Source organism: Phyllosticta citriasiana (genome assembly GCF_038021145.1).
Source record: "Phyllosticta citriasiana strain CBS 120426 chromosome Unknown IWZ02scaffold_3, whole genome shotgun sequence".
NCBI lineage: Eukaryota > Fungi > Ascomycota > Dothideomycetes > Botryosphaeriales > Phyllostictaceae > Phyllosticta > Phyllosticta citriasiana.
In genome coordinates, this window is record NW_027117280.1 from 1,814,804 (window position 1) to 1,828,906 (window position 14,103).

The following is a 14,103-nucleotide window of genomic DNA, read 5'->3' on the forward strand; positions in this document are numbered from 1 at the left end:
TCCCCAACAAGGTTTACAGTGGGCACGTCACAGGAATCAAGGATTTTGGCGCGTTTGTCAAGATTCATGGCGTCAAGGGCAAAGTCGACGGTTTGGTCCATATTTCTCAAATGTCCGAGGACCGCGTAAACCACCCTACCGATCTCGTTTCCCGCAACCAAGAGGTCAAAGTCAAGGTCCTGAAGATGGAAGGACACAGAATTAGCTTGTCAATGAAGGAGGTGGATCAGATTACCGGTGACGACCTCAAACCCGAGAAAAGATTTGCATCTGGTGCCAACTCGCAGGGTCTCGGACGTGATGGTAGCATCGGTGGTATGGGATTCGACGCCCCTGTCCCGGACCGCAGCGCTCCGCCCGCGAAATCTCTGAGGATGCCGATGAGTGACGAGGACAAATTCGTTTTGAAGCAGATGAGAAGCGCAGGAGTCGAAATTGGTGCCGAGTATCCTGATTTCATGGATCAGTACGAGCAGGGCAACATCAACGAAAATGGTTTCCTGGACGAGGAGGAAGATGTCGACATTGAAGTCCGAGAGGAAGAGCCTCCATTCTTGGCTGGTCAGACCAAACAGTCACTCGAGTTGTCGCCCATTCGTGTCGTCAAGGCTCCGGATGGGTCCCTAAACAGGGCAGCCATGAATGCAGATACTGTGGCTCAAAAGCGCAAGGAGCTCAAACAGGACGAGGAAAAGGAGGCCAAGGCTCAGGAAGCGAGCAAGGTCAATCTAAGCAGCCAGTGGAACGATCCAATGTCACAGGAACGCCAGTTTGCAAGCGACCTGCGCAATGCCCCGGCGTCAAAGACCAACGAGCCAGTTCCAGAATGGAAACGAATAACACAGGGCAAGACCCAGACGGGCAAACGTACGGACATGACGATCAAAGAGCAAAGGCAGAGCTTGCCCGTCTTCAAATTCCGCAAGCAACTTATCGAAGCTGTCCACAATCACCAACTCCTCATTGTCGTCGGCGACACTGGGTCTGGCAAGACTACCCAGCTTACCCAGTACCTTGCGGAAGAAGGCTTTGCGAATGAGGGCGTTATTGGCTGCACACAGCCTCGTCGTGTTGCCGCCATGTCCGTTGCTCAACGAGTTGCTGACGAAGTTGGCTGCAAGCTCGGAGCAGAAGTCGGATATACCATCCGTTTCGAGGACTGCACAAGCCCGGAGACGAAGATCAAGTACATGACTGATGGTATCATGCAGCGTGAGATTCTCATGGACCCGATGCTCACCAAGTATTCGGTCATCATGCTCGACGAGGCGCACGAGCGCACCATCGCCACGGACGTGTTGTTCGGTCTATTGAAGAAGACGCTGAAGAAGCGACCAGATCTCAAGCTTATTGTCACGTCGGCAACTCTGGACGCCGACAAGTTTTCAGAGTATTTCAACAAGTGCCCCATCTTTTCAATTCCTGGTCGGACGTATCCTGTGGAAATCATGTATTCGCAGGAGCCTGCAGAAGACTACCTCGACACTGCCTTGACGACCGTCATGCAGATCCACATCATGGAGCCTCCTGGTGACATTTTGGTTTTCTTGACAGGCAAGGAAGAGATTGACACGAGTTGCGAGATTCTGCACGAGCGGATGAAGAAGCTTGGTCCGTCGGTGCCGGAGCTCATTATTCTGCCCATCTACGGAGCCTTGCCAAGCGAGGTCGCCAGCCGAGTCTTTGAGCCTGCTCCTTCGGGAGGCCGGAAAGTCGTCATTGCCACGAATATTGCCGAGACCTCCATCACCATTGATGGCATCTACTATGTTGTGGATCCCGGCTTCGTCAAGCAGACTGCTTACGACCCCAAGCTCGGCATGGACCGTCTTCAAGTCACCCCCATCTCTCAGGCACAGGCGAAGCAGCGTGCCGGTCGTGCCGGACGCACTGGACCCGGTAAATGCTTCAGGCTGTATACCGAATCGGCATTCCAGTCTGAAATGCTTCCGACGACAATTCCCGAAATCCAGCGGCAGAATCTGTCCAACACGATCCTCATGCTTAAGGCCATGGGCATCAATGACCTGCTCCACTTTGACTTTATGGACCCACCTCCAACCAATACGATGCTGACGGCACTGGAAGAGCTCTACGCCCTCTCAGCACTGGACGACGAAGGGCTGCTGACGCGGCTGGGCAGAAAAATGGCCGACTTCCCCATCGACCCAACACTCGCCAAGGCACTGATCAACTCGGTCGACGAGCAGTGCTCGGACGAGATGCTGACCATCGTGGCCATGATAAGCGCCGTGCAGCAAGTGTGGCACCGGCCGCGCGACAAGCTGCAGCAAGCAGACAAGCAAAAAGCCAAATTCCACGACCCCAACGGCGACCACCTGACGCTGTTGAACGTGTACAACGCGTGGCGCAAGAGCAGCTTCAGCGTGCCGTGGTGCTACGAGCACTTCATCCAGCCGCGCAGCATGAAGCGCGTGCGCGACGTGCGCGAGCAGCTCACCACCATCCTCGAGCGGCACCGCTCGCGCATCGCCAGCTGCGGCGCCGACACCAAGCGCGTGCGCAAGGCCCTCTGCAGCGGCTTCTTCCGCAACAGCGCGCGCAAGGAGCCCAGCGAGGGCGGCTACAAGACGCTCGTCGAGGGCAACATTGTGCACCTGCACCCGTCGTCGGCCCTCAACGGCCGCCACGCAGAGCACGTCATTTACAACTCCGTCGTCGAGACCACCCGCGAGTACATGCAGACCGTCACGGCTATTGAGCCGCGCTGGCTTGTCGAGGCTGCCCCGACCTTCTTCAGGGTTGCCCCCCAGGATCGCCTCTCCGAGCGCAGGAAGAAGATGCAGATTGCACCGCTTGGCGGCAGGAATGGCGAGACGACGCTTTTGGGACAGCAGGGCCCGAGGAATAGGGGTGGTGGTGGCACGTGGGGATGAGGGGGTGATTGTTTCGGCGAATTTGCAAGCGCGCGGCAATTGTGTGGATGCGGCGGCGGCGTCGTCGTCGTTGAACTGGCCGCTTTGTCGCTCCTTCAGTTGCAATCAATCCAATCAACATACCCATCTATCACCCTGTCTTTCATCATTTTCGAGCGCGTATCACCACATGTCCACAACAACAGTAGCAGTTGCGGCAGTAGCGATCTTGTTCATATTCCAATGGCAATCTCGATTCAATTTTGACGCCGCGCCTGTAGTACCTGACCATACCAACAAGAAGACAAATACGAAAGAAGGGAAAAAAGGAAAAAGGCCCCGGGTCCAACCAAACCATCCATATACCTGATCCCCAGCAACCCAACCCAACCCAACCCAACCCAAGCCCCACAACACAAACCTTACCAAACGACACAACAAAAACAGAAACAGTTTGAAACCCCAATCCCATCCCATCAATTTCCAACACCACGCACGCACGCACGCACAGTGCACACAGCAGCAGTCGAAGCAGTAGGTAAAAGTGAAAAGTGAAAAGAGACAAGTGCCTCGTTGAGTGAGGCCGACTCGGTTCATCCATCGTCGTATTCCATTCGTCGTAAAGAGAAGAAGAAGTAGAAGAGAGTATAGGAAGCAGAGAGCGAAGACAAGGAGAAGAAAAAAGTTGACATGTTGAGAATAAACAAGGGCAAAAGAACAAGACACCACCAATGACAACAGGAAGAGAAGCTCGAGGCGGCGGGGCGCTGAGACACGGCTTGCTTGTTTGATGGCTTGCTGTTCCATCGAAACAAGACACGTAATTTCGCGTAGCGCCGCCGCGATAGTAAATCAGTTTGCTCTGGAAAAAGGTGTGTTGTAGTCGATAGAGAAAGGAAGTCAAATAGACGGGCTGGCTAGGCAGATAGTCAGGCGGCAAAGTGGTAGTGTACTACGGCGATGGTATGAGATCATCAAAACGAAGGCTGGCTTGCAAGAAACGACGAATAAAGAAAAAGACGGTAAAAGGAGGTATCAGAGAGGAATCGAAGAAGGCGATGATGGCGGAAGATGATGATGATGATGATGATGATGATGAGGAAAATGGTCGCAGAGACAATGCAGGGATAAAGGATCGGCGGTGATGTCTCTTCCAAGAACGTCAGTTAATCTTAAAGGCTGAGAGGCGCAAGTCGTGACGCTGGTGTCATGGGTGTGAAATGCAAAAGGCCATCACTGGCGCGAGTAGGGGCGATTCATGAGGGCAATCTCGCGGGCTATGGTGCCCCATTCGAGTTCGCGTCGGACCGGCTCGCCGCGGCGCTGATGCTGATATTCCTCCCATTTGAGGAGCTCGTATCTGAAAAGGTCAGCTTTTTTCCACAGTATTGAGATGAGAAACTTGCGTGAATCTCAAGTGCGGTTGGATGATGACATTCAACCGCCGTGCCCTGACGAAGCAGTATGCACGCGGGAAGCTGAGTCCCAACTCGCTCATGACTTCGGCAATGCAAATTGTTGCGCTCCGACTGACACCGACACGGCAGTGGACCAGTGTCGCTGTGCCATTGAGTTTGCCTTGCTCAATGAATTGCAAGCAGCGTGCAAATTCGCCCGTGAGTGGATCGACGCCATTGTCTTGTACTCGGTCAATGTAGAGCAAATTTTCCGGTCCCCATTCGTCGAGAACCTCGTTCGACCAGGAAACCGGCTCTCCCACGGACAAGACGCGAGTGATTCCAAGTTCGCGGAGCAGCTCAGCGTTGTTGGCGTGATTCAAGTTTCCAAGGTACATGTACGGGAGTATTCGGCTTGGAAGGCTGCCATCCATTCTAGACAGCCAATCTGGTTCAGGGATGCTGAGGATAGACCCCTTGTAGCGAGGGGATTCTTGGAGAATGCGTGGTTGCACGCTTGCCAGCAAAGATACGTCGGTGGAATATGCAAAAAAGTTTCGGCCGCGGTCACGATGAAGACGGACCCATGCCTCATGGACCGGAAGCCCTTCGGCGAACATGAAGTACGTCAAAGCCAGCACAGAGCTTTCCGTGTAGCCATCAGCGCAGTGAATCAAAATTTTCCTTGCCCTGTTTGGCTTGACAGACATGTCAGCATCGCCATCCGAGTCCACATCAGAGTCTTGGACGCCATCAGGGTTGGCTGTGTCGAACATCCAGTGCACCATTTCCATCAACTTGTCAACTTCGGTATGAGACCATGTCGGAGGCATGATGCTACCTGAAGATGGAAAAGACAAGGTAATGGTGGGCCCCTTTTCCTTTTCGAGCATCTTAGACGCCGCTTGTAGGGACATTGTGTCTGGTGGTTGTGCCTGATCGCTAGCTTCAATCAGCACGTCAAACTGGGCACCATTCCAGAGCCCCAAGTCAGGGTCCGAAGTGGGGCCAAGAAACACGTTGTTGCTTATTTCAGAGGCCTCGGACATGGTGCACATTTCGAGACGCTCCCAAAAGACTGAGCCGGTTAGCTAAAGACTTGATGGTGATCACGGCTGTTGCTTACAAAAGTCCATGACATTCCCAGTCATGCATGATCGCGAATCGACTGCAACCAATTCCGGGTGGTGCTCTTCGAAAGCCTCAAACGGATCTGCGGATTTGAGTCAGAAACCAAACGCGTGCCAAAGACGCCTAGCGCCACTCACCAGACACGACAAATGTGTTGAATTGTTGCACCTCGCAGCCGTTTGCCACGTGCCTCTCTCTCCACACTTTTTGGGCGGCCGATATTTTCCGCGCTAGCTTCAGGGTGTCGTCCTTGGAAGTCTTGTGGTCTCCGTAGACGATTATGTCCGAGACAGTGGCCATTTTGCAGGCCTGGATCTGAAAGTTTCGGACGGAGAAGCCATCCCTGGGGTCAGTGTCCAGGAAGGATGCAGCATCTTCTGGCGACTCGTGGGCGAGCAAAAACTCGCTTGGGGGAATGGCGCCCTTGAGCTTGGAGTGGCCCATGTCCTCGCTAGCCTTGACAATGGTGATGCCGCGAATGCAGCGAGGCACCTTTCTCAGCCAGTTTTGGCGCTGCACGAAAAAGGCCAGTTGGATCTGGTTCTCGGCATGCAGGCCATGCAGCCAGGGGAAGACATGCTTCGGATCCGGCAGCGGCTGCGTCGCCAAGTGGTCCAGGGCGTGTGCAACAGAGTGTGCATTAATCGAGTATACGCACGGGTCGGTGGTGATGGTGGAGAAGTTGTCTGGCGGGGAGAGGATGGAGCTTGGTTCTAGGACAGAGTTCTTGACCGGAGGAGAGGCCGGAGGAGTCTCGACGCCGCGGTTCGATGGCTGGGGACTCGGGTGGCATACTGGCAGGTGTTTGTTAGGAACAGGAGGCGGCGTGCCTGTTGGATTCGAGGTCAGGGCGAGGTGTGGAGGCGGGGTCGAGGAGCGAGCAGGCAGCGAAGGAGCCCTTGCTACGGCGGCAGCCATTTGCTGCGGCAAGGACGGGCGAGTAGAGAAGAAAGTGATCGGGGGTCGCGGGGAGGAGTTGGGCGACAGGTGGTAGTAGTTGAAGGTGGACGGGTGGCTGCAGGGCGATGGCGCAGGCAAGGGCGTAGGGCACACTTGTGCAGGCAGAGGAGAAGCGGAAAATAGTTGCAGATGTAGCGTCGAAACGAGCAGAAAACGGGCGTATTTGATTAAGCGGGAGTTGAGGACGGTGGTGAGAGCAGTGGGCAGAGAGGGCGGGCGGGGGTGTTCTGGGAAGGAGTCGGTGGGACAGAATGATGGACAGAGGGGCAAAGACAGGTGGAGGAGGAGGAGGAGGAGGAAGAGAGATGGGAGGTGTGGCACGAATGGACAGAGTGCCTGAGTGAGTGAGTGAGAGAGAGAGAGAGAGAGAGAGTGAGAGAGAGAGAGAGAGTGAGGTGAGGTGCCAGGGAGTGCCAATCAGACCAGACCAGACCTGACCTGACCATACCATACCAAACCAGGGTATGTAAGGTAAGGTAAGGTAAGGTAGGGTAGGGTAGGGTGTAGGCGCTACGGTACGGAATCGAGGCGGGAGCGGACGGCCGGGGGGGGGGGGGTTGTGGCACTCACTGATTTTCGACGTGCTTATCTCCATCTGTTCGCGAATTGCGACGACGCCGATCAGACTTTTCTCCATCAATAGATACATACACACATATGCAGGGCGCGACTACGCTACGTTACTGTAGTTTCAGCGCTGGCAATTGACAGAGCGTCCGTCAGCAGCAGTCCCGTAGTCATGTCTTCGTCCATGCCAGTCTGCCTTAGTCTGTGCGCAGAGGATCAACACCTCCCGCGGCGGCGCTTCCCCGCACTCCAACCCGGTCGGTCCGTCCATCACCCACTCACTCCCCTACCTACCGACCTACCTATCTACCTACCGACCTACCTACCTACCTACCTACCTTACCTTTCCCACAACCACAACCACAACCCTCCCCTCCACCACCCCACCTACATGTACCTACCTAGCCAAGCCACTGCACCTCCGTCTGCTCCACTACTCCTCTTCCGACCTAACCAGCGTAGGCACCCACCTCACCGTCGCCCTGCGCCAAGCAAAATTACCTCGCCGCCCGCCGAAGCTGCGCCTTTCGCCCAGTTTCATCTTTATCCCGGCCTCCTTCGAAGCTTTTTGGCTCCTCGACGTCCAGGATCACCCCCAAGGCCCCCTCCCAGGATCTGCTGCGGCTGCTAATTTTCACTCTCTCTCTCTCTCTCTCCCTCTCTCTCCCTCTGCTCTTGCTAAGTATAATTGTAGCCCTCTGATCCCGACTGCGCCGCCCGTCCGCCTTGATCGCGCGTTGCTGATACAATAACTAGACTGTACTCCTGACACTGGCTGGGCACAGTCAGCTCCGCCTCGCCGCCTGGCCTGGCGCGACCTGACCTGTGTCGCGTTACGTTGCCGCTTCGTCCTCTTTTCCAACCTCCCGGGTAGGTACGGTCCCAGCGGCTACGTGCAGACTCTGTTTCTCGCCCGCGCGCCGTTTCTGGCCCTGCGCCCGCCAGAACCGTTCTCCTTTGGCCGGCATTGCCCTCGAACCCGACGCTGCATGAAGCTCGCTCAATAATCTAGGTTGCGGCACACACGCCAGGCTTTGCCAAAAGAGTGCGTTCAGCACGGCCCCTGTCAACTCTAATTCGCCCATCCGTTGGAAAAAAAATCCCAACCTTTTTTTTTTGTTTTTTTTTTTTTGTGTTTTTTTTTGGTGCTTTTTGCTTGTACCACTTGACCTCATACCCGCAACCCCTTCCACCCCCCTACCCATCTCCCCTGCCCACAACTCTCTCCGTCAGCTCTTCACTCAATCTATCCACGTAGAACCCTCTCAAATCCGCTGGCACCCCTTCAAACGCCTTCGCAATCTTCTCCACCGCTTTTCTGCCTTCCTCGTAGCCAGCCAAATCACGGTTGCCGTAAACATCACGTCCAACAGCATACGCCTCGCTTCCGAGATTGCGCCAGAAGCAATTGACAGCAACGCTAAAGCCCTGCTCCCCATCCGCAGCTTCAGCTTCGGGCCTCACAGCATGACTCCACATGGGTGGCAGAAACAAAATCTCGCCCGGCGCCAGTGTGCCCTCCCAGGGCCTGGTCCTGACCAGCCTGTCCCTCTCCTCGGGGAACCGACGCGCCCACTCCCCCTCGTCCCCCTCGTCGTACCACACGTCGACGTCGGAACTGCTGGCCCCAGCTGCATAGCCCAGGTGCTTTGCGTCGGCCGGGGCGTACAGCCGCACGCGCTTGCGGCCGCGCACCTGGCACAGCACGTTGGCCAGCACGTCGTAGTGGCACCACAGCGCGACCGGGCCCGAGATGCGCAGCGGGCTCGAGTGCAGTCCGCCGCCACTTGCCTCACTGTCTTCAATAACCTCGCGGATGGCAGCTGGCAGCGCAAAGTCGGGCGCCAGCGCCGCAAAGTCGGTGGCTAGGTGCGTCGGCTTCTTGGCTGGCTGCGTCAACGCCACGCTGCGTAGGTAAACGGGCTCGCCGGCCAGTGCGCGCGCGAGGAACGTCGAGAAGGTTTCTTTGGCGTAGCTAAAGTTTTTGTTGGCGAAGGTCATGCGTGGGCTCGGCGACGAGTGGATTATCACGGGCCGCTCGGGCGTGATGGCTTCGACGAGGTAGTCTGGCGTCCATTTGCTCACGCAGGCGCCGAGCGGGAGATTCGTGATGATGGCGGGCTGCGAGGAGCGAACGAGGGCCGCGAATGACGCCGAGTCGGCGACGGTCACGCGCGGGATGGCGGCTTTGGGGGGAGGTGGTGGCGTCAGACTCCTCGGCGAGGGTGTTGGCGATTTTGATAGAGATAGTACCGTGGACGTGGTGTTCCAGAAGCTGCCCATGGAGAAGCAGACGGCGCCGCCGCCGAGCAGCAGCGCGTTGCCGTCCAATGTTGAAGCGACGGCCGTGCCGATAAACAAGGGGCGTCGTTGAGCCCGCGGTGGCATTTCGACGCGCTCAACCTTGAGAGAGTGCCTGCTCGCAGTGACCAAGACGACTTCATCTTCCCAAGACGGCACGCCATTCCTGGTTATGCCTCCCACGATCAGCGCACCTCTGTCTCCCATGTGGACCACGGTGGCGCCAAATCTGGCGAGTGGCGATTGTTGACGACCTTGCAACTGCCCATTCCTCGCATCTACAGGTAGCAGCAAGCACTTGACTTCAAACCTGTCAGCATTCTTGTCAAACGACAGTTCCCACCACCAAGCATCGTCCAGCACAACGCCATCCGGCGACATGCCGCCCGCGAGGATGCCGCAAGTGCCCTCGTCATCGACAGCGTACATGAATGCGCCGAAGCGTGGACCCGGCGCCACATTTGAAGCAGAGGCAGCGTCCGACTCGACCTCTACGGGTAACCAGCCGCGCTCGTTGGTCCAAAAGATCCAGGAAGAAACGGCGACGGTGCTGGACGTGCGGCCGCCAAAGATAAGGACGCCGTGCTCCGCGAAGCGCGACACCGACACTGCGCAATGTCGGTAGCGAGGTTGCGGAAGAGCAGACGCCGTTTGCACTACCAGACCCTCCGGTTTGCTTTGGGCGATGTAGCACGCGTCTTGGGCTCTGGTGGGCGAGGTGCGGCCGCCAACGACGAGGGCCGTGGTGCCGCCCAGTGGCGTCATAGTGTGGCACATCAAAGGGAGAGAGGTGGGCAGAGTTGCAGTTTCGAGGTACCGGCCAGACGCGTCGACCAGGTCGACGTTAGGGAGACGCGACTGTGCACCGTAGCCTCCGTGGTGGATGATGCTGGATTCAAAGCGGCATGCGGCCCCGAAACGGCGGAGTGGTGCATTCTGGTCGCTGTTTGGTGCAGAATCGAGATGCAATTTCCAGGGCAGCTGCTCTGACATCGAGGAGATTCCATTGGCTTTGGCATTCGTGCACAAGTTGCTGTGATTTGGCTCGAGTTTCTTCCGCGCTACGAGGAGGATGTAGTGGCTGGCAAAGAGGGCAAACTCCTCCCACTCATCAAAAGGCTCAACATCGTCGAGCACCCTGCGCTGCTCAGCGTTCAGGAAGCCGTCATCGCTCCAAAGCTGCCAGAGCGTCCGGGCATCTACGTGAGACCAGCCAGCCCTGACGAATCGGCGGGATTGGGCATCAGGGGTCGGGTACTCGTAGACGACTTTGAGATGTGTCTGCAGCTTTTCAAAATGCCGCAGCATCGTCGACGCAAATGGGTGATCTGATCCGTCCGGCAAACACTGTTCTAGGATGCAGAATCGCGCTGTCACTGCATCAGAAGTCGTTCAAATTGGGAGATGCATCCAATATACCATCTTTAAACGAGCTCGCCCACGACACGACGGCATCGGCGCTTTTGACGTCCATGTAGGCAACGGAGACTTCGGCAACAAACAGGATCGCCTTGTTGTCTGCATTGGCAACTGATTTCAGGATCCGCTCGAGTTCTGCAAGTTGGCGCAAATCACAGCCGACTGCAATGTATTGCCCGGCTTGCCAAACTGCAGTCTCTTTTGAGGTCCAATCTCGAAGAAAGGGGAATGAGGTCTTCAGATCCTCGGCCTGGTCGATACAAGCGCGTTTCTTTTGCATTAGTTGTGGATAGTCAACGTCGACAAAGGTAGTCTTCACGACAAGTTCTGGGAACTTGTGGAGGACGATGAATGGCAATGGGTCACTGCAATCGTCAGTTCCGTTTACACGTCCTCACCCGGCAAGAAGATTGATGGTAGGGACGACGGAGTTTTTTCAGAACTCGGAATTTGACTGGGACTTCTTACTCACTATCCACAACCCAGGTTTACTACCACCTTTTCACGTTCTGGATCCTCTTTGAGGAATTTCTGAACCGTATGCTCCACAGCCTTCATGCGAAGCCAGTAGCCGCGATTGATCAACGGACTTCTCCTTTGGGACTTGGCGACAAACGGTCTGAAGAAGTCTGGTTCATCACGATGGTACAGCTCTACTACACTCCTTTTGGAAACGATGCTACTATCGTTGGTCTATGCTTTCGTTAACGCCAGAGCAGCGAGTGGTGGGTTTGGATCCAACCTGCATAATATCATCGTCCCGTTTTTCCTTGGTCGATCTGGGCACCGGTCGAGCGGTGTCATTTGTCGAGGGCGACATGGTTGGAGCTGCGAGTCGCGTCGCAGTCTGTCCAACGGCGAGACCCAAGGCGAGAGACCAACGGCTGTATTGTCCTGAATGGTCAGCGGGAGAAAAGGCTGGCGTTCGGGTTCTGGTGCCGTGACGAATAACGAGGCGCAAGCGTGGCTGACGGGCGGAAGAGCTTGCTTGGGCCAGTGTGGCGCCTGCCCTGCCACCTGCCACCCACCACAGCTCCCCGCAGACCTCATCTTCATTGCCAGCCAGCCATGTATCCGGCGTAGTACCACAACTCCCGCCATCTTCCCACGTCCATCTTTCCCGGGCTCACCGAACTTCCACGTCCACCTCGCTCCGCCATCTCTACACATCTCGCCTCTGGCGCGCGAACCCCCCGCCATGGCGCATTCCCTGATGAATTTCGTCACATTCAACCAGGACTACACTGCTCTTGGCGTTGGCAAGTCTGCCCACACCCCGCTCTGCAGCCAAAGCTAATTCGCGTCGCGCAGCCACAAAGAAGGGCATCCGACTGTATGACACGGAACCGTTTTCGAAATACTTCGAAGGAGAGGAGGGAGATGTCTCGATTATGGAAATGCTCTTTTCCACCTCTCTAGTTGCCTTGATCCAGTCGCCGCGACTCCTTCGCATACGAAACACAAAGGTACGACAGATGTGGACAGGACACTACGTGGATGGCCGGTCAGCGTGCTGACCGACGGCAGAGGCACTCGACAATATGCGAGCTCACCTTTCCCACGCGCGTCCTCGCGGTCCGCCTAAACCGCAAGCGCTTGGTGGTGGTGTTGGAAGACCAAATTTACCTCTACGACATTAGCAACATGAAGATGCTGTATACGATTGAAACATCACCCAACCCGCATGGTATGGATGTTCATTTTAAAGAAAAACAGCAGCCGCTGACAACTCCAGGAATCGTTGCGCTTTCGCCCTCTTCCGAACGCAATCACCTCGTCTACCCCTTGCCAAAGAAGGATGCCCCAACGTTTTCGGCACCACATGCCCCACCTACCGGACCGCACGTCGCCCCAAGGACAGGAGAGCTGCTGATATTCGACGCGACCAAGATGGAGGCAGTAAATGTAATAGAAGCACACCAGGCGCCGCTTTCATGCATAGCTCTCAACAATGAGGGCACTTTGCTCGCGACAGCCTCGGAAAAGGGCACAATCATCCGCGTCTTCTCCGTGCCAGATGCGCAGAAGCTCTTTCAGTTCCGAAGAGGCTCGATACCGGCAAAGATTCTCAGCATGGCTTTCAACTCGACGTCGACACTCCTCTGCGTTTCTTCGGCAACAGACACTGTTCATATCTTTCGGCTTTCACCACAGGCAGATGCGCGCGCCAAAGATGGCACTCAGTCGGGCCGGCGATCATCAGCGGCGTCGCGTGACCGGAGTCTGAGCCCTAGCAGCGAAGATTTGGCAGAAGGCATGGACGAGAGCACGTCAGGCGCTCCAGAGCGGAAGCAAAACAACCCGGGCTTGGCCAGCATGATCCGGCGGACCTCACAAAACGTGAGCATGGGATTTGCGCAAAAACTGGGCGGGTACCTTCCCAGTGCCGTAGCCGAAATTTGGGAACCTGCCCGCGACTTTGCATGGGTCAAGATTCCCAAGCGACAAATCGAAGGCCCGCCCATGCACCCGAGCAATGTGGTGGCCATGAGCAACAACGGGCCGCAGGTCATGGTCGTGACGAATGACGGCAGCTTCTTCGTCTTCAACATTGATTTGGAAAAGGGCGGCGAGGGGGCGCTGGTTAAGCAGTACTCGTAAGTCTTCGATCGACGCAAGGTACATAATTCGCTAACGCGCCTTTCTCATTTAGGGTCCTGGAACCTCATGACAGGCTCGGAAATAACACCAATACGTCGTCTGAAGACTTGGCCTCGTAAGAAGTTTGTCCAACGCGGCGGTTGGTTGGTTAGTCTGCGGCAACGACGGCCTCTCCTCTCTCTCTCTCTCTCTCTCTCTCTTCGGCGACGGCTATTGTCCTTTTTCTGTTCCCGGGTTTCTTGCGTGCCTCTACATTGCTTCCTTTTGCAGTCTTTTTCACGTCATCTTTAGCGCCTCTTCCCCTCCCCCTTTCGTCCGTCCGTCCATCCGTCCGTCTTTCTCTTCGGACCCGACTCCCCACGCACCCCGCTCAGCGTCGTCGTCGTCGTCGTCGTCGTCACGAAGAAGCCGCAAAATTCCATTTCTCCTCGTTGCATGGATGGCGTTTGACATGTCCTCTTCCTTCATCTCCATCGTTGGTTGGGTTTCCTTTTTCTTCTCGTGCAGGGGCTTGGTGGCTACATCGATTAAGTGCCGCTTGCGTGTCTGCTGCTGAGATTCCGGCTTGGCCTGGCCTGGCTTGGCTTAGCTTGGTCGGTGTGAATTGAGGTATGATGAGACTGCTGATGATTGCCGATGTTGATTGACACCCCTTCTGCCTCCCTCTCCGGCTTGCTGTCTGGTGTCCCCTTCTCTTTACCCCTGTGTGCGTGAACGGCGTGCATGGGAGTCCTTCATTACACCCTCCTCGCCACTCGGAAAGCGAGGCGGGTCCGGGTTCTCGATTCCACCCATGGGGTAATGTCAAACCTTCAACATCGAGATGATGAGCAGTCCGTGTTTCACTTTGC

General features: G+C 56.1%; 4 protein-coding genes across 4 annotated transcripts; 1 reads left to right on the top strand and 3 right to left on the bottom strand.

The window, feature by feature from the left end:
* Positions 1 to 2,978: 2,978 nt before the first annotated feature.
* On the bottom strand, positions 2,979 to 3,964 carry IWZ02DRAFT_189344 (uncharacterized protein). Its single transcript, XM_066762404.1, has one exon. It carries the CDS (start codon positions 3,681 to 3,683, stop codon positions 3,060 to 3,062), a length of 624 nt encoding a protein of 207 aa, XP_066625483.1. The 5' UTR covers positions 3,684 to 3,964; the 3' UTR covers positions 2,979 to 3,059.
* On the bottom strand, positions 3,897 to 6,426 carry IWZ02DRAFT_189336 (dual specificity protein phosphatase PPS1). Its single transcript, XM_066762403.1, has 4 exons — positions 5,542 to 6,426; positions 5,400 to 5,486; positions 4,283 to 5,351; positions 3,897 to 4,236 (listed from the first exon to the last, which is right to left on the bottom strand). The coding sequence occupies exons 1-4, from the start codon at positions 6,320 to 6,322 to the stop codon at positions 4,110 to 4,112; spliced, it is 2,064 nt and encodes a 687-aa protein (XP_066625484.1). The 5' UTR covers positions 6,323 to 6,426; the 3' UTR covers positions 3,897 to 4,109.
* A 1,702-nt stretch (positions 6,427 to 8,128) lies between these two features.
* Positions 8,129 to 11,471, bottom strand: IWZ02DRAFT_372594 (uncharacterized protein; the record flags this gene model as incomplete). The annotated part of the gene is made up of 4 exons (XM_066764646.1): positions 8,129 to 10,602; positions 10,652 to 11,016; positions 11,124 to 11,344; positions 11,394 to 11,471. 4 exons carry the CDS (start codon positions 11,469 to 11,471, stop codon positions 8,129 to 8,131), a joined length of 3,138 nt encoding a protein of 1,045 aa, XP_066625485.1.
* A 393-nt stretch (positions 11,472 to 11,864) lies between these two features.
* IWZ02DRAFT_468208 (WD40-repeat-containing domain protein) lies at positions 11,865 to 13,371 on the top strand (the record flags this gene model as incomplete). Its single annotated transcript, XM_066768612.1, has 5 exons — positions 11,865 to 11,906; positions 11,971 to 12,117; positions 12,179 to 12,338; positions 12,387 to 13,248; positions 13,305 to 13,371. The coding sequence occupies 5 exons, from the start codon at positions 11,865 to 11,867 to the stop codon at positions 13,369 to 13,371; spliced, it is 1,278 nt and encodes a 425-aa protein (XP_066625486.1).
* Between the last annotated feature and the right edge of the window lie 732 nt (positions 13,372 to 14,103).